We start from the raw sequence: 26,861 nt of genomic DNA, 5'->3' as shown, positions 1-26,861 counted from the left end.
GGGCCCTCTATTTGGAGATGTCCAGCAGTCAGTGATTGATGGGAAGACTGGAGCTCAAAGAAGTCCCTGTATATAGAGAGCTGGGAATCATGTGCAAATAGGTCTTTGAACTGATGGAACTTGATGAGATCACCAAGAAAGTGTATAGAAAGTATATAAAAGAGGACCTAACATAGAGCCTTGAAAGACACCTCTAGTGAGAGGGCAGGCCAGCCATATATGATAATCTCGCAAAGGAGACTTGAGAAGTAGGCAAGTAAAAGAACAAGCTGGGGAACACTGTAGCAGGATACTTCAAAGTCCACAGTTTTTAGGAGAATCATTGGTGTAAAAAACTACCAACTCATCCAGAAGATGAACAATTTTTTAAAGTCTGATCTGATTTGGAAGTTAGGATATTGTTGGTAATTTTGGAGAGAACAATTTAAATGTGGCAGTGAGGTCAGAAGCCAGATAATAAAGAATTGGGGAAAAAAACGGAGAAGAAGCGGAAGCAGAATGTGGCAGCTTTTTCTTGGAGTTTGGCTCTGAAAGGAAGGAGAAATATAGAAAGGTAGTTTCCTGTTTTAACAAATTATTCTTGCCAACTAGGTGCTAGTTAGGCCTGGTGGGTCATTCTGGGATGGTGGGTTGACAGTCTAATGCTCTCCTCTCTTCTGTCACCACCATCCAGCATAATTACCACTGCTCTGAAGGCCTCGTCCCCGGTCTGAACCTCCCTTCCCTCACCTGCCAACTTGGGAAATAAGGCAACTACATACTCCTCCAGGTAGCCAGTTCAGCCCCTATGCCAGAGATTTAAATACTAGGGGCTTCCCACCATTCTCAACTCCGTGTTTTCTTATTGGCCTAGCAAGAAGGATATATTTCCAGATGTAGGGAACAGTGAGAGCAAAGGAGAGGTGGGAGAGCACAGATTATGGTTTGGGAGCAAAGAGTAAAACCCCTTTAGAGCATAGAGTGTGAGGAAAGGAATAATATGGGATGAGGCCAGAAAGGTAAAAGGCCAGGTTCTAGAAGGTCTTGGATGACAAAAGTGTTTGTACCTTAGTAAGGAGACAGTAGAGAACCACAGAATTTTTGAGCAAGCACCCATTCAATTAACCCGTTTGGTGATTATCTGGTTTTTGTGCATCATTTGTTCCAAGATTTTAGCCCTAGCCTGCCTTTTCCCTTGCCAGGTGTCATGGTCACAGGCAGCTTTCTCATACTGCCAATTGGTGTTTACTCAAGGAATGATCATTTCAATAGGAGGCTAAAAAAAACCCAAAACCCTGCAGTGCCTTAAAAGTTAAATGTAAATGATTTTAGCTTCCCTACTGTTTTGTATTTTCTATAGCTTTCCTCCCCATAGTATAAATAATTGAGCTGACTCTTAATTTGCCACCAGAAAACAACAAATACAGAGATTTAACTCTGAGTTTTTGTCAACTTTGAATAATCTCTTTTAAAACTCTTGGCAGTTTCATCTATAAATTAAATTGCTGCATGAAGAATTTTACTTTTCTAAATAGGTCTCTAAAAGACATAATCCTATTTTAATATTATGTTAAATATTATGTTAAATATGTTAACTAATTAAAATTTAAATTTTAAGTATCTATCCATCAGACTTCTACTAATACACATATTCTTTTTTCTTACAGACTCTCCACAAGTGTAATAGAGTTGCAGAATTTTAAAGTTTTATTGAAACACAGTAGATAATAAAGACTTTCACACACTTGTTAAAGGTAACCATAAAATAATTGTGTAAAGACTTTTGGTCTTGGACATTCAGCAAAATGAGACTGATCTTCCTGACCTTCAAGAATTTGAACTCTTGAAGGAAACATTCAGACACCAACTTGAATATTTATGATCCTTAAAATAGGAAATTATCAATTAGAGCTATTTATAAATGAAGTATAGTTTTGGAACATGTAAATTATATTGATTCTCTGTTTAATTTCATGTATTTTTTCATCTATTGAATGTTTCTAGTGTGCCACCTTTTATTTAGAGTTTATTTTTCTCATTTTGTTGTCCTGTTATTCCCAGGCAGTAGTCTAATCTTAAATTATGTAACCATCTAATAGCATTGTTATAATCCCGTATGTTGGGAAAAAGAACTAGGGAACAAATATTGTACTTAGTAAAGAAAAATGCTGATACTGTGATAAGTTTTTCCATGTCTTTTCCCCATACTTTTGCTTTATACTTGTGCCTAGCTTTGTGTGAATTCATTTGTTTCTCCTGCAGAATTATAAACGTAACAGTCTTTCAAATGTGTAATTCAAGGAATTTCTTAAGTGTATTCAAGATCCTCCTATTTGCTTTTTCTCTTCATTGATATAAGGGAACTTCCTCTGGCAGAGTTGGACAGATGCTTTCTCTCTGATTCCCAACCATTTCTATGTCTGTTCAGTTGGTCCAAGAATTTTCTTATTCTTAGAACCTAAACATTATCTTAAAAAAGAAAAAGTGCCCAACTTGTGACCAAGACACCAATGTATACATTTCCCTTTCCTTAAAGAAAAAAAGATAGTGCATATCCTTCATTAGAGTAGTAAATATAAATCTAGCAGGTAACTTTTTGAAGCAGATTCTGTTGGGATTATGTAAATCTACAGTATTGTTTTCAGATGTTACAGGCCAAAAATTTGTTTTAAATAGAAAAAGAAAAACCATTTTAAAAAACTTTATTTTTCAAAAAAATTATCTATGCAATCCCCTAACTACTCTCAGCCTAACTTTCTTAGGTAGATTATTTAAACATGCTAATAAGAATATATAAATTCACTGTATATATGTGATACTTTGTGTGGTCAACTTGGACATTATGCTACCACACCACTCAGAAGTAAAGAACTTTCATTTTTTAAATCCAGAATTAAAGTACCCTTGCCCAGGATTAGCTATTTGATAATTTTTAAAACTTTGGTAGTTGTAATGTTGGTGTTCAATGTGGAAGTTTGTATATGTGTGGTAGTAACGTGGGTAAGAGTCCTAAAGTTTTTGTTTATTAGACCTTCAATTTTTTACCGAGTAAATAACAAGTGCCCTTAAGCCCATACTTTAGCCTGCCAAAGTCTGAAATGTGTTTAATAATGATATAGTGGAACTAATTGTTTAAATTTTGCTCCACCATTGTACCCTTATACATGAGGGGTGAAATTGTACCAGACTCGTTTCTTTTCCAAACCCAATTTCTAATTTTTATAGAATCCCTTGACAACTGACAGTGGTATTTAATTTTATTATAAATGGGTGGATTTGATTGCAGCCATTTCTTTTAGTACTGAAAATATTGCATATGGAAAGAAAACTTAAGGCAAGCTTCTTTAAAAACTGAATTAATAATTTTGTTGACGTAAGTATGCCAGATAATCAACATCAGTTCTCTGTAAGCTACTGCTCAAAGCCTAATTTAACCTGATACCACATTTTTATTGTGGTACAGTAATCTTTAAGATCAGTTTCTTTTTTAGGAATGTTACTTCACTCTTAACTGGGGGTGAATCCTTACTTATTACGAGCAATTACCCTTCTTAATTCCTGTGGTTTGTTTCAATATTTTAAAAAGAGACAGGTATATATGTTAGAGTTTTTGGAAATGAAAGCGTTTACACCTTCTAGTTGTAGAAAATTATTTTCTAAATCTTACTCATTAGCAGAAGAATACATGAAACATAGTAGTTTGTCATTGGAAAATAATATGGTGACAGCGTTCACTTGACCATGTTTATTTTTAGGAGACTGTATTACTGGTATATGCTGCCTGTGAGAATCTTTATTCTGTGAACCTAATGGCATAGTGTTTTTTTTCAACTCACATGTCAGGCAATTGTCTAATTCCTTTTGTTGCTTAGTTCTATAATTAACAGCACTGTTGATTATATACCATTTTCAGAAGCATATGCTTGCCTAAGTTCAGCCTTTTATTTCATAACAATAAAAAACACTGCCCTGATGGTATAACTGACAGAAATGATTGTACCAGTTGATAAAGTAATAAAAATGTGAAAGGAAGGGAAAATAGGCCTCTTCCCTTGACTTGAGTTTGTTACTTTTTTGAGTGGCGTCTATGTCAACATTACTGTCTATTTTAGATTTGGGGATCCTCGACCATTTTTTGAGGTGAATTAAATAAAATAGTAAAAATCTTACGCAGTTTAGAAACTCGATAAATCAAAACATTTTATTTTGGCATTTAGCATTGTGATTTATCTAATAGTCATGTATGATTGCTGGGCATATATGAAATATTGTGCCATATTTTTAAACTTTGGATATAATTTTGAGTATGAAAAAAAGTCTTTATTAAATTTCATCACCAACACTTGAGTCTATGTGAAAATTTAGGAGATTCACAATAAACCTCGTAGAAGTACCTAAATTTGCACTTGTGTGTATGATAAATCACAAAACTTGTACAATTCTGCCATGAGTATACAACACCTTTGATTTTGAACGTGATACTGTATTGTTTGCTGTTGTTTCCACTTGATTCTGTAAAATTTGAATTAAAGTAAATGTTTCTGCAGTGTTTCTTGTGTTTAAAAGACTTTTCTTTTTTTGAGACAAATTCTTTTTCCCCTTAATGGCTTCCAGAAAATGGGTAATATTACATTAGCACCAGTTTTTAAATGGGTATAATAAAAATTTTGAGGGAGGAATTTAAAAATGAAAAAAACTTCCAACATTCTGAACCTCTGTCTATTAAAATTAAACCCAACACAGAAACAAAATTGTCATGGAGGAGTATTGAGTTAATATTTCATATAAAAGATATTAAAACAGTTATTTTTCCATTTTTTAAAAAGGCATAAGAACTACCATGTCTCAGAATATATATATATATATATTTCTACTGATAAAACCTCCTTCTTATATTGTTTTGTTTTTTTAAAGGCAATTGGGGTTAAGTGACTTGCCCAGGGTCACACAGCTAGTATGTGTCAAGTGTTTGGTCTGAGGCTGAATTTGAACTCGTGTCCTCCTGACTTCAGGGCCGGTGCTCTATCCACCACGCCACCTAGCTGCCCCTTTCTCTTTGATAAATCCAAAGACTTTGAGGGCAAGAACTCTGTTTTCCAGGTCTTGAGTAACTATAACATTGATGAATAAAGTAACAATATTGTCAAGATAGAGCCTAAACTTCAGAAATTAATCGCATCTTTAATATTCATATTTCCTCTTAGTATGGCTGTATAGTTTTCCATGAATTAGATCTTTTTTTTATGACTACTTATAATTTGTTTACCACCTTTTGAGGTAACAAGTGTTGCAAATTTATTCCCCGAAGGAAAGTAATACAGGTACTTTACTTGTCCCAGAGTTGTTTCATATGAGCTCTAAGATGTAATCCTAAGTGAGGGAAAAGGAGAGGCTAAAGTAGATGGATGGAAATGATTGAGATCCAAATTCTAGGCAATAGAAATGTGGGTATCCTCTGGACTCAAAAGGACATGTGAGTACTGCAGAGGCTAGAAGGTCAGGTAAATAGCAGGGGAGGGGCGGTGTGCTATCAAGGGTTCTAGTTGGAGAGCATAAACAAGTTCTAGGCATATCTGCTCAGTGTGGAATTTAGAGTTTGCAAGTAAAGATGGTGAATAAGTAGTGGAGATCCAAATGGAAAAATTTGGAGTATGGGTGGAAGGGAATGGTGCTTGCCAAGAGGACATATATCTGCTTAGCACAGTCAGAGTGCATATTGAGTACCTATCTAAATCTTATGAAAGTTTCACCCAGTGAAACTTGGCTATTTGAAAAAGAAATTGGACACAAGTGCTGGTCATAGGTTCAACTAATCTACCGAGCACCTATCTTGTACAAAGTACTGCCAGATCAGTAGTGGTTCCTGGTCCTGGGCAGTGTTAAGTAATGGAGAGCAGAATCAGAACCCAGGCACAGGATTAAAACATTTAAGCTGGAAGCTCTTAATTTTATAGATGGGGAAACAGACCCAGGGAAATGAAATAATTTGACCAATGTTACAGAGGTAATAGTGGGCACCTGAGTGGAGCAATGGATAGAGTGCTGAGCCTGGAGTCGGGAAGACTCATCTTCCTGAGTTCAAATTTGGCCTCAGATGCTAGCTGTGTGACCCTGTTTGCCTCAAGTTTCCTCATCTGTCAAATGAGCTGGAGAAGAAAATGGCAAACCACTTCAGTATCTTTGCCAAGAAAACCCAAATGGGATCACAAAGTCGGACACAACTGAAATGACTGAACAACAGACATGATAAGTAGCAGAATCAGCATTAAAATCCAGGTCATCTGATTTCCAAAGCCCATGCTTTTCTTTATAAAACAGGAAAAGACCACCAAGTCAATTTATAAAAAACTGATGAAGGTCCTACTGAAGAGATAATGAAACATGTCTTGCTTCGTGGTAAAGAGGCAGAGGACTATTAGAATGTTTTGGATTTTTTAAAAATGTGGACCGGACACCAGCTCTGAGGTCAGAAGACCTGGATTGAAATCCCATTTCTGAGGTACTACCTCTGTGACCTTAGGTCGTCATGAGATCAAACTGAATGGACTCTGACTTCCCTTCTGTGTCTAAATCCCCGATCCTTTAACAGGGCTAGGTTCCTAACAGGCTCCCTGCTTGTGTCCAGAACTAGGATTAGTGCAGAGCACTGATCAAGCAGAGCTGAGTCTGAAAGTGAAGGCAAGGGTTTACATTTCATGGAAAGAGGGAAGAAAATGGCTTCTTTCTCTTTATTTAACGTGTCAGTTCATTCTTTGTTATTTTACGGACATCTCTTTTTTCAGATAGTAAACATTAAGTACTTATGTATGCCAAGTACTGTGCTAGGCACTGGTGATGCAAAGGCAAAAATGACACAGTCCCTCCCTTCAGAAATCATTCCTTAGGGGAGACAATGTAGAAGTATGTACAAATACAAAAATAAGGTGATTTGGGAAGGGAACGCACAAGCAACTGAGGGGATCAGGAAAGACTTAAGGTAGAAGGCAGAACTGGAGGTGGTTCTTGATGGAAGTAAAGGAGTCTATGAGGTGGTAAAGTGAGGAGGGAGTGCATTAGAGGCATGAGGTATGACCAGTGCAAAAATCTGGAGATGGGAGATGGAGACTTCTAGGGGAGGAACAGAGAGAAATGGGTTTGGCCTTGCTCTAGGGTGTAAGAAGGAGAGTAATGTATAATAAGACGGGAATGCTAGGGGCTAGGTTATGAAGGGCCAAACAAAGAAGTTTATATTTGTCCCTAGAGGTAATAGGAAGCCATTGAAGTTTATTGAGTTGGGGGAGTGACATAATCAGACCTAGACTTAAGGAAAATTATCTTTCCAAACTGAAGGGGTATTTACTTCAGTACTTTGATCTATAATCTCATAAATGTGGATACAACCATACCTCATTCTAAAGGCGTCATATTCCTTTTCAGATTTCATCTTCCCAGGCTAAAGAGATGAAACTGATGATTTGTCCTTACATAAGCTCCACTATCCCAAATAGTAGAATTGAAATGTTATCTTAGTTGTACTATTACTTTTTCTAAACCCATGCTATTTTCATTTATGATGTAGAAAGACTAGAAGAATATAATACAAATGTATTTGTTTCTCAAGTTGTATCTTTTACAGGTTTCTATTTTCTCATGGTGGATTAGTAAGAAAGGAGTACATGCACGGGGCTTTTACCAAGTATCTTTTATTGGCATTCTCAATATAACTTCAAATACATAGACCCATATAAATTTAAAATAAATTTGACTGTATTGTCAGAAATTAGATTGTATTTCTTGTAGCACTCCTTTTTGGCAGAGCTCTTAGACATGGGAATGCTTGTTTGTTTTTTTACCTTTATAGGGAGTAACTTTTAATATTTGACAGTTATAATTTCTGCAAACTTAATTTTAACATAAGATGAAGCTTTTCAATTTGGTCCCAGTCTTAGAAGTTACTGATCAAAGAAGCTAATTCTGATAGCCATCATAGATATTAAATATATCCCAAGTCCAATAAGTCAACAATCATTTAGTAAGCACCCACTATATGCCAGGTACTGTGCAAAGTACTAGGTAAGTAGCAATACCTAAATTCATTCATTCAAATGCAACATGTGTCCATGCTGTCTGTTATGGCATAAATTTCTTGGCAACATCTCAGACATAACTATGTTAAGACACTATGATTGCATGTGTCTGTGTCTGTTTCTAAACTGGCCCAATTAAACGGGCTATCTATAAGATGCCATAGTAAAATGTCTGCCACATGGGTACAACAGAATTCTTCTGAGGTTAATTACGAAAAAGAAAACTATTGTGCCTGTATAGATATTATTTTTTAATGGTTAAGCAAATTATGTTCTATATGCTAATATAAAAACAGCATTGTAAGCATATGCTTTTGGTATTGTATCAGGCTTTGATATGTATTGGCTCAGAACTTTTATTAAAATATTGTCCACTTCCTTTACCTTTTAATTTTCTGAGTTTGTTTTATATTGCTTTGACACAAAGAAAACAAATATTGCCTGTAGGAATATTTTAGAGCCAGTGATAACTATTCCTTTAATTTCCTTAGTATTTTTTAAAGGATTTTATAAACTAAGCAGCTTCATCATTATAGTTAACAGTCAAAAATAAATTAAGAAGCTAAATGAAAACTGCATTTTTCCTCCCACCCCTGTGTCTTTCAGAAATGTATGCATACTCGTTTACTAGCAGAGAAAGATTGCATTTTGGTACATTCAAGTACAGATTCCAAGTTAATTAAGACATTTCATATGCAGGTGGGCATTTACAAGACTTGGGTTTTGTCACTGTTTTGACATTACTACAGAAACAAAAGTTAAGACACAAAGTATATTAAGTAGACACCAAGTGCATCACTATCCCCCTCTTCCCCAATTCATCTTCATGAAATATTAGCAGCTTTAATATAAAGGTAAATTATGGCTTGCAATGGTGAGATAATGAGCATTTCAAACTTCTCTGCCTAAAATCATAGAAGTATAAGCAACGTTTTTAGATTATAGCATAAGGCTGTGATCATTACTTGGTTTTAGTAATATGATTGGATATGATTTTTTTCATATTAAAATATTTTAAATCTATTTACTCTGGAGCAAAGGATACCATCAAAGAAATATATGATCAAAACAGAAGGTGGCACGGTCATGTGATGAGTATGATAACTGACAAGTGGCCCATGGGCTTCATGGTATCCTCATGATACCAAGAGAATGTGAGAAAGGTCTGGCATGATGAGTGGGCCCTCTTTGACAAACTTACGGGAAGCCATGAAGAGGGATTTTACAGGACAGGCAGGCATGTTGCAACCTATATCAGCCACATCAATGAGATCATAGATCCAGTTTGAATGAACATATTTAGCTGTCCTAATGACAAGGAAAGTATTCTACAGAGCCTACATGAAAGCTTAATTTAAAAGAGTTCTTCTAGAACCCTAAAGGGTGACTGGTAGAAGTTTTGAGTTTATATTTGCCAATTCCTCCTCCCTGACCCTTTACCTTACAGAAAAGAAAAAGAAGCCTAGAGACCTTTTTACTGCAGAATATTCCGCTATGAAGAATACATAACTGGCTTCAAAGATAGAAAAACAGTGACATGTCATTTTTAAGGCTATTGGGAAAATTAAGATTTTGATCTCATCATCGCAAATGTTTTTGAGATGGTAGAACTAATCATTGGAGGTTTCCTTTCTGTCCAAAGACCTTCATCAATTTAGAATGCTCTAAGTCAATCACAATTATGTTGGATTTCATGGGGTCAAGGGATTCAAATTGCATGAAAAATCCACATCACAGTCTGGTTTGACACCTTTGCCCTAGTTAAATGGGGCAATTACATAGCATCAAGAGAACAGAAGTGAAATTAATCTTAAGAGGTTTAAATCGTCTGGATTGCTAAGCAGAAAATATTTGTGGAGAATGAAATTATAAACCATGGATCATTGAACAGTTTTGTATTGCAGGTAGGATTTACTCAACAAGAGTACAGATAAAATTTCCTTCCATTTTGCCCATTTTATTGCCCTGAGACTTGGGATTTGCTGAGTAATGATCTCTTTATACGACATCTGAATTTTCTCTGGCTCTTGGCTCTGTAGAAAACCTGCCCATTTAACCTGTTGCTAAGATATGTGCCTGACAATCTTCCATTCCCCTAGGGATTTTTTACAATGAAAAAAACCCACGCGAGGAGTGTGTAACGTTAGCAGCATTTTCCAAATGAAGCTGGTTTTGCAGCATGTTTTTCCACCTCGGAGATAGATAATTCTCTAGAAGGTGCCCCTTGCTGAGGCATATGTGTCATGCTGTAACATGTATAAACTCTACTTACCTTCTGGACAATCAATTTTCATTATGTTGTTTTTAAAATCAGTTCAAATAAATTAACATTTTCCACATTGGTCTAAGATGGAAAAAAAACTATTTGGGGCCCAAAGTAAATTGGTCCTTGACTTCAGCTACAGTACTAGGGATGTTGTAAATCCCCTTTAAGAAACCTATAGCATCTAATTGAATGTAAAAGGCATTAGATGTGTGGAAGAGCCCTAGGAGGCTCAGGTCCTAAATTTATGGATGTTAGATTCTAATTTGAATGAAAACTTTGCAAAAATCCTTATGGTTACCGAAGAGAAAGTTCAAGATTGTGCATTAGCACATATAATGTAAGTTTTAATTTGTTCTCATTTAATTTGTGCACATTTTGCCTTATTAAAAGCACAAAATTTGGGGCAAAATTTAAGGCCTTTTTCCTTAAAAAAAAAAAAAAAAGCTGAATCCTGCTTGAGGACCCACCCATCAGGGTTTTAACACTTGGAAAAAGCCATTTGTCCAGAAGGCTTGCAACAGTCTATCCAATTGCAACTTTGAGAATGGAAACTAGTTAGACATTTACACATCAGGGTAATCAAGTTGTGAGGTTCTACTGTGCAGCACTGAGAAAGGTTTCTGTATCTAACAAGGATATCTATTTTCAAATGCCTTTTTAATTAAATTGGAATAATTTTAATCATCTGAGAAATGCATCTATAACAAGCCACAGGACACATTAAACTATATATTGTATACTTGTAAAGTGAATTATACATAAAAATATCTGTGCAAACTAAAAAATACATTGCATCAACAAATTCTTGGGAGAGAACCTTAACATACTTTAGCATTATCATTTAAGTTATATAAAATATGTCTTCTGTAAAAGGACAAATAAAAAAAATTAAATTATGCCTAGGGAAATAGCCAGGCTCATTTCTTTCGTACTAACTAAATAAAGTTTTATCCATCTAAATTATTGCTTAGTCCCACTGGAGCCATCAACAAGGTCAAATCCTATTTATTTCTCATGTGACAGTGCCCTAAACATCCAGCTGTCCCCAAGCTTGTTTTTCTGAAACTTTTCACTGCAGAGTAAAATTCTGTAATCCTGTTGTTAACAGAGGCTACCCATTGCTGGATTTGTCGGGATCCAACATCGAGTCTTGTTGCAGTGATCCTATTTGTGCCATGAAACTATTAGTCTGTTGTCCCCAGTCATAGTAATCTGGTGCAAAGCTTAAAAAGAAAAAAAAAATACTTTTCCAACATTTCTTTTACATTTCTCCTATCAGTTTGTAGGCAGCTACTTAGAGATGGACTGATATTTAAAAGGCACACACATCCCTGTGCTTCTCACCCCCTGCCCCCCACCCTTTTTCCCACTCCCCTTCCCCAGACACAAACCAAAATGTTGTTTACACTCAGGTTTTGCCACCGTACTAGGAAATAAGCCTATTTATTTTCCCCTAATAGTATGAATATAGTAATTGGGCATATCGGCTTCTTTTCAGCCTTACCTGGTACAATATCTGGTTATCTCATAGCCAGATGTACTTTTAGTCAATCACTTCTACTGACTATATATGTATAGTCATGGGGTCATAAATTTAGAGCTGGAAGGGAACTTAGAAGTCGTTCAAATCAATCCCTTCATTTCACAAATGAGGGAAACTCAGGCTCAGAAAGGTTGTGACCAAAGATAAACTTAAGGCAGAATCCCAACATGAAGTTTCAAGAAAAGTGCCTTCTTTCCATTCGTGTGTGTATGTATGTGTGTGTATGTAGACGGTTTTCAACTTATAAATAGTTACACCTGAGCCATTCTGACAAAGGGACATGACGTCTACCCTAAAGTATTTAAAGGCAGCCTTATAGAAGAAGGATCTTCTTGGCTGTATGGGAAAGAGTGGTTTGGGGAGAAAGGAGAGGTTGGGGATGGTAGCTATGGTTGGAACCTGGAGAACTTTGTGAAGGGGATTTGTTCTGTGAAGTTTGGAGTCAGTCAAAGGGCCGCACTGGAGGACTTAGCTCCTTATACCTATATATCCATTTCATGTATCACATCTACCTAGTCCTCAGAGATTGTATAAACTGAATTTCCAATTTGGGTCTCTCAATGCAGTAAGAGAAGGTTTTTTCTTTCTCATTCACCCCCTGCCTAAAGAAGATTCTCTTCCTCTCACCTTCCCTGGAGCCCTTGAGGGGCGATGTTCCAGGCGAGGTCATCATCACTGTCGTATCTTCGAGGGTTGTCAAAGAAATAGGATCTAGGGCTAAATCCATGGCTTGGGACCATTCCAGGATTCGTCTGGAAAAACAATCAGATGATGAAACATTTCTCTCCTCTCAGCAGTGTCAACGGATGCTAGGCACAGAATGATGTATGAGCTGACAGAAATGGTTAACAACTATTTGTTGACCTTACCTGTTTTTCTCTGGAACAAAGGAAGATTCCAATGGGGGAAATGGAAGGACAGAATTGGGAAGTAATTGTTATGCTTTTTAAAGTATCATCATTTTTTAAAAAATAACAGAGAGTCACCAGAGACTTTAGGCCTCCTTCCTATCTGAATAGGGGCTGTTCCTACATGCAACTCACTGATTCCTATGATCTGTCTTCTGCTATATATAAAAATTTGAGTCCTTGTAGAATATTTTCCAACACTTATTATATATGTAGGTTGTTTGTTTGTTTGTTTTTTACCCCCTGAATGGGTTTTCTTATGAATCTGACTGAGTGGGGTTTCTGCAATCAAGTTAATCACATTGAGCATTAAGAGGGCCAAAATGAACCAAGGCACCATGCCTATAATCACTGGTACAAGGGGAAGTTGGTAGATCTCTTGAATTTGGCAGTTTTGAGCAGCAGGAAGGCTAAAGCTAAACAACTCCAGGCTGCCTAAGGAGGGGTGAACTGGCCCGAGTTGAAAAATGAACAGGCTGAATGTTCTGTGCCAATCAGCACTGGGATTAGGCCTGTGGGTGAGTGGCCAATGCACTTCCAACCCAAGTGAGACCCAACTGGGAGACCCAATCCTCTACTATGTGACTTTAATGTGTTGTTTAAAAGACAATGAGAATGAGACAACCTGCAAACCACTCTTTCCCATACAGAGTCTAATACAAATTAAGGAAATTGGACTCTGTTCTTCCCCTGAGCAAAATCCACATTAGCAGGCTATAAGTCCTTCTATTTTTAGGAATTTAATTTGTTCTCTAAAACTTTATGATCCCAGGGGAAGTCATTGTCTGGTAGCCTTGCTCAGAGGTATCTTAACAGCCCTACCTGTGCTCTGCCATACAAGTCCAGTTGCTGAGAGTGGAATGTCATTAATGAGTTGTGTCCAAATGACTTCTTGAGTGCAGCACAAACAAAATGACATCTAATAACATTTCCTCTCCACCTGTGCCCCTCGCTGTGAATAAATTAGGTGCTGATGTCCCTTCAGGCCACTAGGGGACAGTTTTGCTATAAGAAATCCACTAAGAAACTGGCAATACATTCAATGGTAAATGTATAGCATAGCTATTAAAGCAAACATTGTATGAAATATGATTAAGATGGCCAACAATTTCTCTTGGGTAACAAAACTTGGGGGCACAGATTAAGCTGTAAATATGTATAGGTTGTGTAAACTGATCAATTTGATTCCATTCAACAAATATTTAATAAATGACTTGGAACTAAAGTATATCTAAATATAGCATTTGCTTCTAAATCTTCATAGCTTTTATATATAATAATTAATAATAATGATAATGATAAAGAGTGGCTAGCCCTTATATAGTACTTTAAGGTTTGCAAATTGCTTTACATACTTTATCTCATTTGATATTCACAGATTCATTTAACAAACAGATCGATATGCTAGGCACTAGGAGATATAAAACGTTAGATAAAACACAGTCCCTAGGTGGCACAGTGGATAGAACTCTGGCCTTGGAATCAGGAAGACCTGAGTTCAAATCTGGCCTCAGACACTTGACACTTTACTAGCTGTGTGACCCTGGGCAAGTCACTTAACCTTGATTGCCTCACCAAAAAGCAAAAAAAAAACCAAACTCCAAAAAACAAAAAAAACAAACAAAACAAAAAGCCATAGTACCTGTGTCAGACCTCAACAGAGATAAGTGTAACACACAATATTGCATGATAAATCATTAGAAAGTTAAAAAAAATAAATAAAGTCCTATTTGAGGTGATCCAAGAAGGAAGGCTATTATCACCCTGAGGTCCAGAGGAATATTCAGAACAATCTTGTGGTACTTCCCACTGAAGCAAAGGATATTTAAAACTAAGAAGTCAATTTGTAGTACTTGGACTCCATCTCCCATCTTTGCACCGGCTGCCCTGCCATGTAGAGAATGCTCTGCCCCATCCCATCCCTTCACCTTTTGATTTCTCTGGCTTCTTTCAGGACTCAGCCCAAGTCTAACCTTCAACCACAGGCCTTTCCCAGTGAGTCCCTTCTCAAATGACCTCCCCTCTGTTCTGCATATATCTTGCATACGTGTGTCTCCCCCATTAGAATGTAAACTCTTTGAGGGCATGGATTGTTTTTGCCTTTTTTTGTATTCCCAAAGCACAGTACCTGGCATGTAGTAAGAGCTTAATAAAAGTCAGTTGAATGATTGACAGGAGTCAAATCAACTAGCATTAATTTGTTATCAGTCAATAGTGAGGCCACCTCTGGAGGCTAAAGTTTTGCCCCACTAAGTCTCCTCCTCTGTCTGTGGATCCAGTCCAAGAGCCTCCCCAGAAAACTTAACTAGCTGCCTTCAAAGTACTAAGAATGTCAAGGTAGCTCCTTATTGTCTAAAAAAATAAAGTCCAAACTCCTTAGCCTGGCATTGAAGGTTCTCCACAGACTGAACTCAACCTTTTTGTCTTTACTTCCCAATGCACCCTTTTATTTTTTCTCTGTTGTGGTCAAACTATATGACTCACTATTCCCCAACAACACAGAATTCTTGGATGACAGATTTAGAGCTGAGAGGGATCTTAGAGGTCATCTGTAATTTTACAGATGAGGAAACTAAGGCCCAAGAGATGAAATTAATAGCTCAAATAGTAAACTGTAAAGCCTGGCCTTAAATCCATCCTGTGCTCTCCTGCTTTCATGCCTTTACTTATATCATTCCCTAGGCCTGAAAAACCTGCCAATCCTCCCCATCCTTCCAAACTATACCTGTTTAGATCTCTTCTTGTGTTTCAAATTTCAGGACAAATTCTCTGCTTTCATGAAGCCTTCTCCCATCCTCTCATCTTGAAGTGACCCTTCTGATCTCTCAGAACAATGTGCACCTGTCTTGTGTTATAGTTATCTACATATATGTCTTATCTCTTCCTAGTCAGTCAGTTAAAAAACATTACTATGTTCTGGGCACTGTGCTAAGTGTTGGGGGTACAATGAAAGGCAAAAACTAGGTACATATGAAATATATACAGAGACGGTAAAAGGTAATTTGAGAGGGGAAAACACTAGATTGCAAACTTTTTAAGGGGGGAGGACTATGTCTTATTTTTATATTTTCCACAGTACCAAGTACAATGTTCTGCATACAAAAAACAGAAATAGCTCACATACAGAAATCACTTTACAAAGTACTTTCTTTATAACCACCATGTGAGGTAGGTTAGTGGAACAGTGGAAGAATTATTATACCCATTTTGTAGACAAACAGAGGTTCAGAAAGATTAATCAATTCAAACCCAAGTTTTCTAACTCCAACTTCAATGTATTTTCCACTGTACCATACTGACCCAGAACAGGTACTTGGTAAATGTTTAGTATTGTGCAGTTCTATGGCTAACTACCCAGGTTGCAGATTTTAAGGCCCCTTGGCTTCTATAACTAGCAACTATCTTGCCTTTTCTCATTAACTTTGTCATTAGTCAAATTACCCAGGGAAGGGAAAAGTGGTAAAACTTAAGGAAACCTTGGTGCTGGGACAGATTTCCAGTTTGGTTCAGAGAAGAGTTACACTCTTGGCTGAAATGACAACTTTTAATTATTTGTGGTTATCATATCTGAAATTTCCCTGTCATCTCTACTTTACCATAGATGACTGACCATTAACGATACCTTACAATTGGGACAAAATATTGGTGGCTTAATTCCTAGCACTTGGGAAGGTAGTCAATATAAACTAGGAAAGAACATTGAGCTCCTTGGCTCTCCAGTCAAATAACAAGTCTCTGATCTACCAAAATTCTCCTCCCCTTGGCCTTGTTCTGTATTGGTCCATCCTATCTCTGTGGATGTTTCTCCAAAAGTCAACTGGGCCCCAAACATACTCAAAGAGTCTGCATAACACTTTTAAGATACTTCAGCATTGTATCCCTTTCAGTGACAAGTTATATCCATTACTCTCAGAAGACATTTGCACTGCAATAGTGGTTATAACCATTGCCAACAGGGGGTGGTAGAAGGGTAGTTGAATTCTATTGTATTCCCATCTTAACGGTTTGCTTTGCTAGAAGATAACATGGCAAATTCAGATTTCTCGGCTCAGATCTGGTGTTCTAATGACAATGAAGTGGCTACCAACTGGAAAACATTCACTCCTCTTCAGTCCTCACAGAATTAAACTCGTTTTCATGCCTTCGCAAAACAAAACAAAATGAAATGCCTGAGAAGAAAGCACACTTCAGAGCTATTGGGGGAAAGGAAGACAATTTGTTGTTGTTCAGTTGTGTCCAACTCTTCGTAACCCCATTTGGGATTTTCTTGGCAAAGACACTTAAGTGGTTTGCCATTTTCTTCTATAGCTAATTTTACAAAAGAGGAAGTGAGGCAAACAGGGTTAAGTGACTTGTCCAGAATTACACAGATAGTAAGTGTCTGAGGCTGGATTTGAACTCAGGAAGATGAGTTTTCCTGACTCTAGGCCTGGCACTCTATCCACTGCACAACCTAGCTGCCCCAAGGAAGACAATAACAGTCCCCCAATGACCAGAATGCTCTCCCTTCTGACTTAGTTTCTCTGGCCTCGTTCAAATATGTATGCATGCATGTGTGTGTATATATATTTGTTTTCTTATTTATTTGGGAATGGGACTCTTTATCTTGCCCTGGCTGTGGTGGCCAGTGGCCAATCCCACTACTGATAAACATGGAAGCTTTGACTTGCTCCATTTCTGGCCCAGGCCAGTTTGTACTTCCTTAGGCATCCTGATGTCCTGCCCCCACCTCCACCCTGCTTCCAAAGGCTTTCCACATTAGTGCTAGATTTAATATGGAATTTAGCTCAAAACTCCTGTGTTCAAGTACTCTACCAGCCTCAGCCTCCCTAGTAGGAGAGATTATAGACATGATCCACCATGGCCAGCAGGCAGAACTTTTTAACATCCCAAGTGATGGTGAATTACTCTCTGTTATAACAATTTCAAAGTCTAAAAATGAGACCCTGAACAGCCAAAAAACCCTCAAACAAACCCCAAACCAAAAATTCCAGTATTCACTATTACACTATTATATATATCCAGTATATACTAGTATACAAAATTCTAGTATTCACTATTATGTTATAAATGTTCCCTTCCTCCCTCTCTCCAATGAAATACAAATCAATTTACTTACTAGGTCCTTTGTAGGATTTCTAACTCGGAAGAAGTAAACGACTAAGGTGGTGGGCAGAAGCTCCCACACAAAAAGGACCACTCCGAACACTACATATCCAGCATCTCCAAGCTGACTCTTCAGATCTGCCTGTTACAACAAAAGAATGGAGAAATGGACCTGATCATACCGGATAAAGTCACAGAAGAAAAGGCAGATTGTGCTTAATTAGAAGTGAGTACTACATAATAATTCTGAACCTATTCCTAAACCTCTTTCCCCCAAAATATACACATCTAAACCATGAGATCTTTTATAATAATGCCAGAAAAGACCTTAAGTAGTCATCTTATCCAACCTCCTAAAGGACACTGATGATCATTTGAACTTTTCATGTTCAATGGTCATCCTTCTTAAATATCAAGTGTTCAAAAAAAATGTGTAGTTTTTTCTATATTCATTGACATAATGTATGATTTTTTTTTCACTAAGTCCAAAAAAAAGTTTTTGACAAAATACAATATCCTTGAAATACTAGAAAACTTAGGAATCAAATGGGCCTTACCTTAATATGGTAAATAGTATATATGTAAAACTAAAAGTCAGCATTGTATGTAATGGGGATAAATTAGAATTCTTCCTAATAAGATCAAGTGTAACCACAGATGTACACTGTCACCACTACTATTTGATTTAATCCTGCAAATGGTAGTTGTAGCATTAAGACAAGAAAAAGAAATCAGCATAGAAATAAGCATAAAGAAGAAACAACATTATCTCTTTTTGCAGATATGATGGCATATTTGAGAATCCTAGGAAGTCAACAAAAGTTAATTGAAACAATAATTTCAGCGAAATTCTGGGATATAAAGTAAATATCCATAAATCATCAGCATTTCTGTAAATTATCAATAAAACCCAGCAGAAAGAGATATAAAGGGAAACTCTATTTAAAATAACTACAGAAAGTTGAAAATACCTGAGAATCTATCTACCACAATACACACAAGAACTACATGAATACAACTTCTAAATATAGCTGATGGAAATAAAGACAACCCTAAACAGCTGGAAAAATATTAATTGCTCTTGGGTCGACTGAGACAATATAATAAAATGACAATACTACCTAAATTAATATGCTTATCCACTGCCATAAGAAGTAGTTTATAGAACTAGAAAAAGTAACAAAATTCATCTAGAGGAACAAAAGGTCAAGAATCTCAAGGGGAATGATGAAAAAAAAAGTGGGAACAAAGTGGGCCTAGCAGAACTAGATCTCAAATGATACCACAGACCAGTAATCTTTAAAACAATTTGGTACTAGTTGTAAAATTTAAAAAAGGTCAATCAGTGGAACAGATAGGTACACAATATACAAAAGCAAATGACTTAGTGGCCTAGTGTTTGATAAACCCAAACACTCCAGATACTGGCATAAGGACTTACTGTTTGACAAAACTTCAGGAAAAATGGACAGACCAGCAATCTGGCAGGAATTAGGGTTAGCTCAACATCTCACACCATACAGAAAAACTCCAAATGGATACATAACCCTAGATAAAGTCATATCATAATCAATTTAAAGGAACAACCTTTCAGATCTATGGATAGAGGAACAGTTCATGACCAAAAAAGCAATAGAGAAGACAACAGAAGATAAAATGAATGATTTTGTTTACATAAAATTAAATAATTTTTTGCACAAACAAATTCAATGCAGTTAAAATTATAAGGGAAATAGGTATCTGGTAAAAAAAAAAAATCTTTGGAGCAAGTTTCTCTGATAAAGATCTCATTTCCAAAATATAGAAGAAACATATCCAAATCCATAAGAATAAGAACCATTCAAAAGTTGATGAATGTCAAAGGATATGAACAGGGAGTTATCAAGGGAAGAAATCCAAGCTATTTATAGTCATATGGAAAAAATGCTCCATTTCACTAATAATTAGAGAAATGAAAATAAAAGAGACTCTAAGATTCCACCTCATACTCACCAGCTTGGCAAAGACGATAAAAGGGAAAATGATAAATGCTAGTGGGCTCTAGGAAAACAGGTACATTGATGTATTGTTAATGAGGCCATAAACTAGTCCTTCCATTCTGCAAAACAGTGTGGAACTATGTTCCAAAAATTACCAAGCTATCCTCTTTGATCCTAGTCCTATATCCCAAAGAGATTTTGTTTTAAAAAAGAGGAAAAGGACCTATATGTACAAAAATATTTATAACAGCTCTTTTGAGGGATGTCTATCAATTGGGACAGCTGAATAAATCATGGTATATGAACGTAATAGAATGCAATTGTGCTGTAAGGAGGGATGAAGGGTATGGTTTCAGAAAAAAAACTAGCAAAACTTGAATAAGCTGATACAGAATGAAGTGAATAGAGCCAGGAGGACAATCTATAGTTAAAACAATGACAACAATCAAAAACTAGCAATTTTGAAGAACCATGATTCCAGAGGACTAATAATGAAGAATGCTACCTACTTCCCAAGAGAAAGGGGATGAACTAAGACAGTACACATAATGAATTATGCATTTTTTGACTTGGCCAATATGGAAATTTGCTTTCCTTGACTATGCCTATTTGTTACAAAGGTTTTGTTTTGTTTTTCTCCAGCCAGGAGGGAAGAGGGGACTTAGGAAGGAGAAAAAAAATAAACTTGGCAATTGAAAAAATGTAACTAAAATTATCAAAAAGAATAGAAACTCCTTGTTCTCAGTTTGTCAATTCCAGTGGTTCAAAAGTAATTCTTCCTTTTGTCCAAGTGGAATCTTCCTGCTTGATTTTCTTTTTTCTTTTTGACACAATGGGGTTAAGTGACTTGCCCAGGGTCACACAGCTAGTATCATCCTGCTTGATTTCCAGTCTGTTTTTTTTCTTTAACTCTGGAGACATGCCCAAAACCTTACTTAGTATCCTCTCTATTAAAGCCCATTGTACTCTTGATTGCAATATGTAACAGTCACCCCTTAGCTCCTTTTGCAGAATCAACACCCCAATTCCTTTAACCTATCTTCATAAAACACATTTTCCTTTTCTTAAAATTTCTATCAAACTTCTATGGACCTTTTCCAGTTTCTCTTTCTTGTTTTCTAATATTGAGGCAACTAGATGGCACAATGGATACAGTGTTAGATTTGGAATCAGGAAGATCTGAATTCAAAATCAGCCTCAGATAGTTTTTAGCTGTGTGACTCTGGAAAAATTACTTAACTTCTCTATGTCTAAGTTTCCTCATCTAAAGATGGGGATAATAATATCTTGCCTCACAAGGGTTGTGTAAGAATCAAATGAGATAATGCATGTAAAATGTTTTCCAAACTTTAAAGCACTATCTATATGTTAGCTATTATTATTATATAGTTACCTAAACTGGTTACATTACTCTGCTGAGAATAATTTCCCAATCCCTGTATGTCATGCTTCTTTGGAATCCATCCCAAAGTTCTGCTGGTTTTTTCCACAGCTGCATTATGGCAATGACTCATGGGGAATTTGTGGTCAACTATTGTGTCGGTCTCTCTCTCTCTGCCGTCCCAACCTACCTCCTATTTTTCTCAGGTGGACTTGACTTTACACAATAAATATACCCTAAACATTATCAACTTTTCATAAACTTGACTACATTTTAAATGTTACATAGACTGTCTGCAGTCTATATATGTTTAAATGTTATATAACTATCTGTTATCTATACATTGCACCTAAAATTGAATCCTTTAAAAAAAATAAGACTTTTTTTGTAATATACTCAAGTTCCAATTTACATATAATGCAAAACTTGATTTTCATGTTTGGTTTCCTTAAAGTGGGGCAAGCCAGTTGGTCAATAATAATTTCTTAAGCATGTGCTATGAACCAGGCACTGTGCTGAGAGCTGGGGATACAAAAAAAGGCAAAATCCCCTCCTTGTTTTGAAGGAGTTCACAGTCTAATGGGGAGATAAAATATAGGTACATATAAGTTATATGGAGTTGTTATTCAGTCATTTTTCAGTCACGTCTGACTCTTCATGACCCCATTTGGGGTCTTCTTGGCAAAGATACTAGAGTGGTTTACCATTTTCTTCTCCAGTTCATTTTGCAGATGAGGAAACTGAAGCAAATAAGGTTAAATGACTTGCCTAGGGTCACACAGCTAATAAGTGTCCGAGGCCAGATTTGAACTCAGGAAGATGAGTCTCCCTGACTCCGGGTCTGACACTCTATCCACTGCACCACCTACCTGCCCTGTATTTGGAGTAGGCAGAAAGTAATCTCAGAGGGGGAGGTAGCAGAAGCTGGCGGGACTAGGACAGGCCTCCTGCAGAAGGTGAGATTTGAGCTGAGACATGAAGGACGTCGGGCCTAGCCTACCTTCTCTACATCTGTTTGTTGTTTAAGCGTGTACTGCCCTTATCTCTGTGTTTCCAACTATTTTCATTAGTGTAATTCACCAACCTTATTTCACATTTACAAACAGGACGACTATAAACCCCACATTAAAGAAAGGGATAGGATAGACACTGGCCCTGTGATTTTATTGATTATAGGGAGCTCCCAGGTTCTCAAAATGAACAAAAAGGAAGGGCAATTACTGCTCCTAGTAGTTGCCAGTCTGGAGGGTGCTGTTCTATGTTACTGAGAAGATAGGAGGCTCCCTTTTCTCTCAAGAATAAAGTACCATTTACCCACAGGGATAGGGACCAGACCTATGATTAAAGTAGTCTAGGAAACTCCTTCTAGCAATGCAAGTTGGCACTTTCTCTGAAACTTGCAATTTTAGAGGGTTTCACAGAGCACTAGGAGGTTAAGTGACTTGCCTAGGGTCATACAACCAGGATATGTCAGAGAACTCTAAACTAGGTCATCCTGTCTCTGAAGTTGGTTCTCTATGCACTGTGCCACACTGCCTCTTTAAACCAAAGAATTACTACACCAAACAAAAGAACATATCTGAATCCTGTTGGGAGAGTCCAGCACTGAGCAAAGGAACCCCTGAATGATAATTGAGTTCCTCAAAGTTTTTCCACTTGTGCTCTGAGATTGCACCTCATATGCTTTAGTTGTCACCTGGGACCTTGGAAGCAGAGGGAGAGGGGGTCCTCATTTTCATTTCCTTTCTGTCCTTATTCCTTTTCGAGGTTAAAGTCAGTGGATTTTGGAAGAAAAAACACAGAACTTTGGTTCAAATCCTGGCCCTACATTAACCAACTACGTGACCATGGACAAGTTATCCATTCCATTCTGGGACAGAGAAAATTGACCTATGCCTCAGTTTCCTCATCTAGAAGAATGGAGATAATCCTTTCACTACTTGCCTTACACTATAGTTGTAAAAAAATAGTTTATAAATTTTAAGAGGAGTAGAAGTCATAAGAACTGGATTTGGGTCCTGGCTCCTGCACTAACCAGCTGTGTGATCTTGAACAACTTAGGCTGGTGGAGTGGAAAGCACAAGGTACGGAGCTGGAGGATAGCCTTGGATGGCTCACTTAACCTCATTAGGCCTGTTACCTCAGCTGCAAAAAAGGAAGGTACTGGACTAGACAACCACAAAATGCTTTTCGATTCTAAATCTATGATCCTATGAACCCTTTGGTCCTCAGTTTCTTCATATGTATCATGAGAGATTTGGACCAGATGACTTCTAAGATTCCTTATAATACTACCTTTCTGTAAAAACAATTGTTGACATTTATATAGTGTCTCATAGTTTACAAGGGGCAGCTAAGTGCTATAGTGGATAGAGTGCTGGGCCTGGAGTCAGGAAGACTCGTCTTCCTGAGTTCAAATCTGGCCTCAGACACTTACTAGCTGTGCGACCCTGGGCAAGTCACTTACCCCTGTTTGCCTCAATTTCCTCATCTGTCAAATGAGCTGGAGAAGGAAATGACAAACCACTCCAGTATCTCTGCTAAGAAAACCCCAAATGGGGTCACCAAGAGTTGCACATGACTGAAATGACTCAACAACAACAAAGGTTTACAAAGCACTTTACAGACATTATTTCATTTGATCCTCTCAAAAGCCTTTTCAAGCATAGCAGCTGGTGGCACATTGGATATAGTGCTAGGCCTGCAGTTCAAATCTGGCCTCAGACATTTAGCAGATGTGTAACTCTGAGCAAGTCATTTAATCTGTATTTGACTCAATTTCCTCATCTGTAAAATGGGGATAATAATCGTACCTACCTCCCAGGTTGGCTGGGAGGATAACATGTGATAACGTATATAAAGGACTTTGAAAACCTTAAAATACTATATAAATGCTAGTTATTATTATTATTTAGGATATTATGGGAATTATTCTTCTCATTTGGAAGATGAAGAGACTATGGCCAAGAGAAATTAAATGACTTGCCTATGGCCATACTGCTAGTAAATAATGGAAGCAGGATTTGAATCCAAGCTCCTACTAATTCAAGATCAAGCACTGTTTCCACTATGCCAAACTGGCCCCTCAAATATAAGCTCATAAATAGTATCATCCACTGAATGTTAGACTGGATGATCAGGTGGAATTTCAACCAGTTCTGTGGTTCTCTGGACCTAACCAAAACAAGAAATAAAATTTAAGATTTCCCTCAACTAACATCAATCACTCAACCTCCCTCCTTTCTTTGGAGAGGTAGGGAACTATGGGTATAGAATGTTACATATGTTGACAGACATGGTTGATGTATGGGTCAGTTCTGCTGAAATGTGATTATAAAAAAAAATCTTTGTTATAAGGGAAGGCTGGCTGGGTAGAAGGGGAGGGAGGCATCTTCTCAGAAATGAATGTGATGTAAAAACAAAAGGCAGCAGTAAAGCTAAAAAGAAAAGCTCAATCATTCTCTCTTCTGGGCCTTTCCATAACAAAAGTATTCTCTGTCAGCACAAGGAATGACAGAGGTCACAGAAAGCCTGGGTCTGCAGAAGACAGAATGCTCCTATAGCTTCTTTCTTACCATGTGATCTCATAATGAATTCAGGAAGCCCAAGAGATGGAAGGAATACACAATTTCTGTAACTCTCAGACTTGGGGAGGCTAAGTGTGTCACAAGGGAATGAGCATCAAACAGTCTTTCTGTATGCAGTGTCCGGGGTGGTTTGAATATCCATTTTCTGTAGCCACATTTCTATCCATGTCACTGGCCTGGTCCAGGTTCCATGGTCTCTGGACCTGCTTCTGTAGGCTGCAGATATGCAGGTCCCACCATCTGTTCTGTTGTTTAGTTATATGAGATGAGACTCAGCTTTCCCATCAGCAAAATGGGGATTATAATAATGACAACACCTATTTCACAGGGATATGGTGACGAAAGACCTTTCCAAAACTTAAAGCATTCTACAAGGTGTTCTGAAAAATTTAAGCTACTAAAGATGCTCAATTATTCCCTTTAAGATATTCAAGCCTGAAATTGCACTGACTTTTGGGAGACCCTGTGTAATGCTCTTATTAGGCTAGCCCTCTAGGTCCTCAAGTGCGGCCTTTTGACAGAATGTTTCAGGCCACATGTGGCCTCGAGGCCACAGGCTCCCCACCCCTGGGCTAGAGGTTCGATGAGGGTTGTCCTCTTTGCTGACCATTTCTGTGCTTGCTTTGGTTTATATTTGGAGTCCAATACATATCACCTGGGGGAGGGGGAATATATAAAATTTCCTGTGATCTGAAGAATGGATTTGACAAAAGGGCAGTAGACTAGGACCATAGCGGAAAATGGAGAGTTCTATTGAAGCCTAAAATCTCAGCTGTCCTCTTTTAAATAGAGGTTTCTTCAAATGCTCCAAGTATTTGTCTTGGGAGGGTCAGACTTGTTATTGTGGCTGTTTGGGCAACTCCTTTCCAGCTTCCTTTTGTATGCTGTCCTCTCCCATTTGATTGTAAGCTGCTCAAGGGTAGGGACTGCTTTTCTTTTTCTTCTTTGTATTGGCACATTGTTATTCAGTCATTTTTCAGTCCTGTCTGACTCTTTGTAAGACCATTTGCTGTTTTCTTTGGCAAAGATACTGGAGTGGTTTGCTGTTTCCTTCTCCAGCTCATTTGACACATGAGGAAACGGAGGCAAACAGGGCTAAGTGACTTGCCCAGGGTCACACAGCTAGGAACTGTCAGAGGCCAGATTTGAACTCAGGAAGATGAGTCTTCTTGACTCCAGGCCTGGTGCTCTATCCACTGCACCACCTAATTGCCCTGCCCAGCACATAGTAGGTGCTTAATAAATGTTTATTGAATTAAATTGGATTGAAATGAATCCTGATAAGGAAACTTCCTCTATTGATAAAGATTGGAAGCTTTAGGGGCAGCTAGGTGGCTCAGTGGATACAGCTCCAGCCTTGGAGTCAGGAGGACCTGAGTTCAAATCCGGCCTCAGACACATAACACTTACTAGCTGTGTGACCCTGGGCAAGTCATTTAGCCCCACTGCCTAGCCAAAAAAAGAAAGAAAGAAAGATTGGCAGTTTTGTCTAGAGGGTTGCCTGGCACTTAGAGATTAAATGACTTACCCACAGTCACAAAGTTATATGTGTCAGAAGCTGGACTTGAACCCATGCCTTCCTGATACCAAGGCCAGTTCTCTATTCACTATGCACCCATCTAAACATATTTAGCAATTTTTAAAACACCTTTAAAAACACCTTGGCACTCAACAAAACTTCAGGCATGTGTTTTCTGATATCTGAGTAAGTCTTCTTTCATTCCTTTTTTCATCACAAACCTCAACTCTTAATAACACTTTAACATTTCCAAAATATCTGAAAAGGCTTTGGCCATATCAGTCTGATTATTTCATTCTTGTTGGCTTTCTGGGAAGAAAGGAATTGTTCATGACAAGCATGTCAAATAGGCAGGGCTTATCACCACACGTGGCACGTGAGGCCCCTGGAAGAGAAAAGTAAAACGATTTGCCCAAGGTCATAAGACTAGTGAGTCAACAGAACCAAGCCAGACTGGAAGTACTCAGGCTTTTACTTTCTTGCACAGAGCTCGGCCTAGTATACTACCATGTCTCTCATAAGCAGAG

General features: G+C 37.6%; 2 protein-coding genes across 3 annotated transcripts in view; one reads left to right on the top strand and one right to left on the bottom strand.

Moving 5' to 3' along the window:
• The window catches only part of LOC114049990 (ERO1-like protein beta), a 61,655-nt gene extending 57,125 nt beyond the window's left edge, over positions 1-4,530 (top strand). The window contains exon 16 of the mRNA XM_027871484.1: positions 1,647-4,530. Coding sequence (XP_027727285.1) covers positions 1,647-1,707 — 61 coding nt within the window. The 3' untranslated portion in view covers positions 1,708-4,530. The remainder of the gene's footprint in view (positions 1-1,646) is intronic.
• A 3,115-nt stretch (positions 4,531-7,645) lies between these two features.
• The window catches only part of LOC114049877 (integral membrane protein GPR137B), a 97,757-nt gene continuing 78,541 nt past the window's right edge, over positions 7,646-26,861 (bottom strand). Inside the window, exons 5-7 of one of the 2 annotated variants that reach the window (XM_027871319.1) lie at positions 17,882-18,010; positions 12,482-12,606; positions 7,646-11,534 (exon numbers count right to left, since the gene is read on the bottom strand). In XM_027871319.1, the coding sequence (XP_027727120.1) occupies positions 11,423-11,534; positions 12,482-12,606; positions 17,882-18,010 (366 nt within the window). In that variant the 3' untranslated portion in view covers positions 7,646-11,422. The remainder of the gene's footprint in view (positions 11,535-12,481; positions 12,607-17,881; positions 18,011-26,861) is intronic. The other variant, XM_027871320.1, reaches the window with a different exon arrangement.

This window comes from Vombatus ursinus, unplaced genomic scaffold, assembly GCF_900497805.2.
Source record: "Vombatus ursinus unplaced genomic scaffold, bare-nosed wombat genome assembly UNPS02014798.1, whole genome shotgun sequence".
In the NCBI taxonomy this organism is placed as follows: Eukaryota; Metazoa; Chordata; class Mammalia; order Diprotodontia; family Vombatidae; genus Vombatus; species Vombatus ursinus.
The sequence above is the reverse complement of the archived record's forward strand: the minus strand, read 5'-3'. Positions and strand labels throughout refer to the sequence as shown.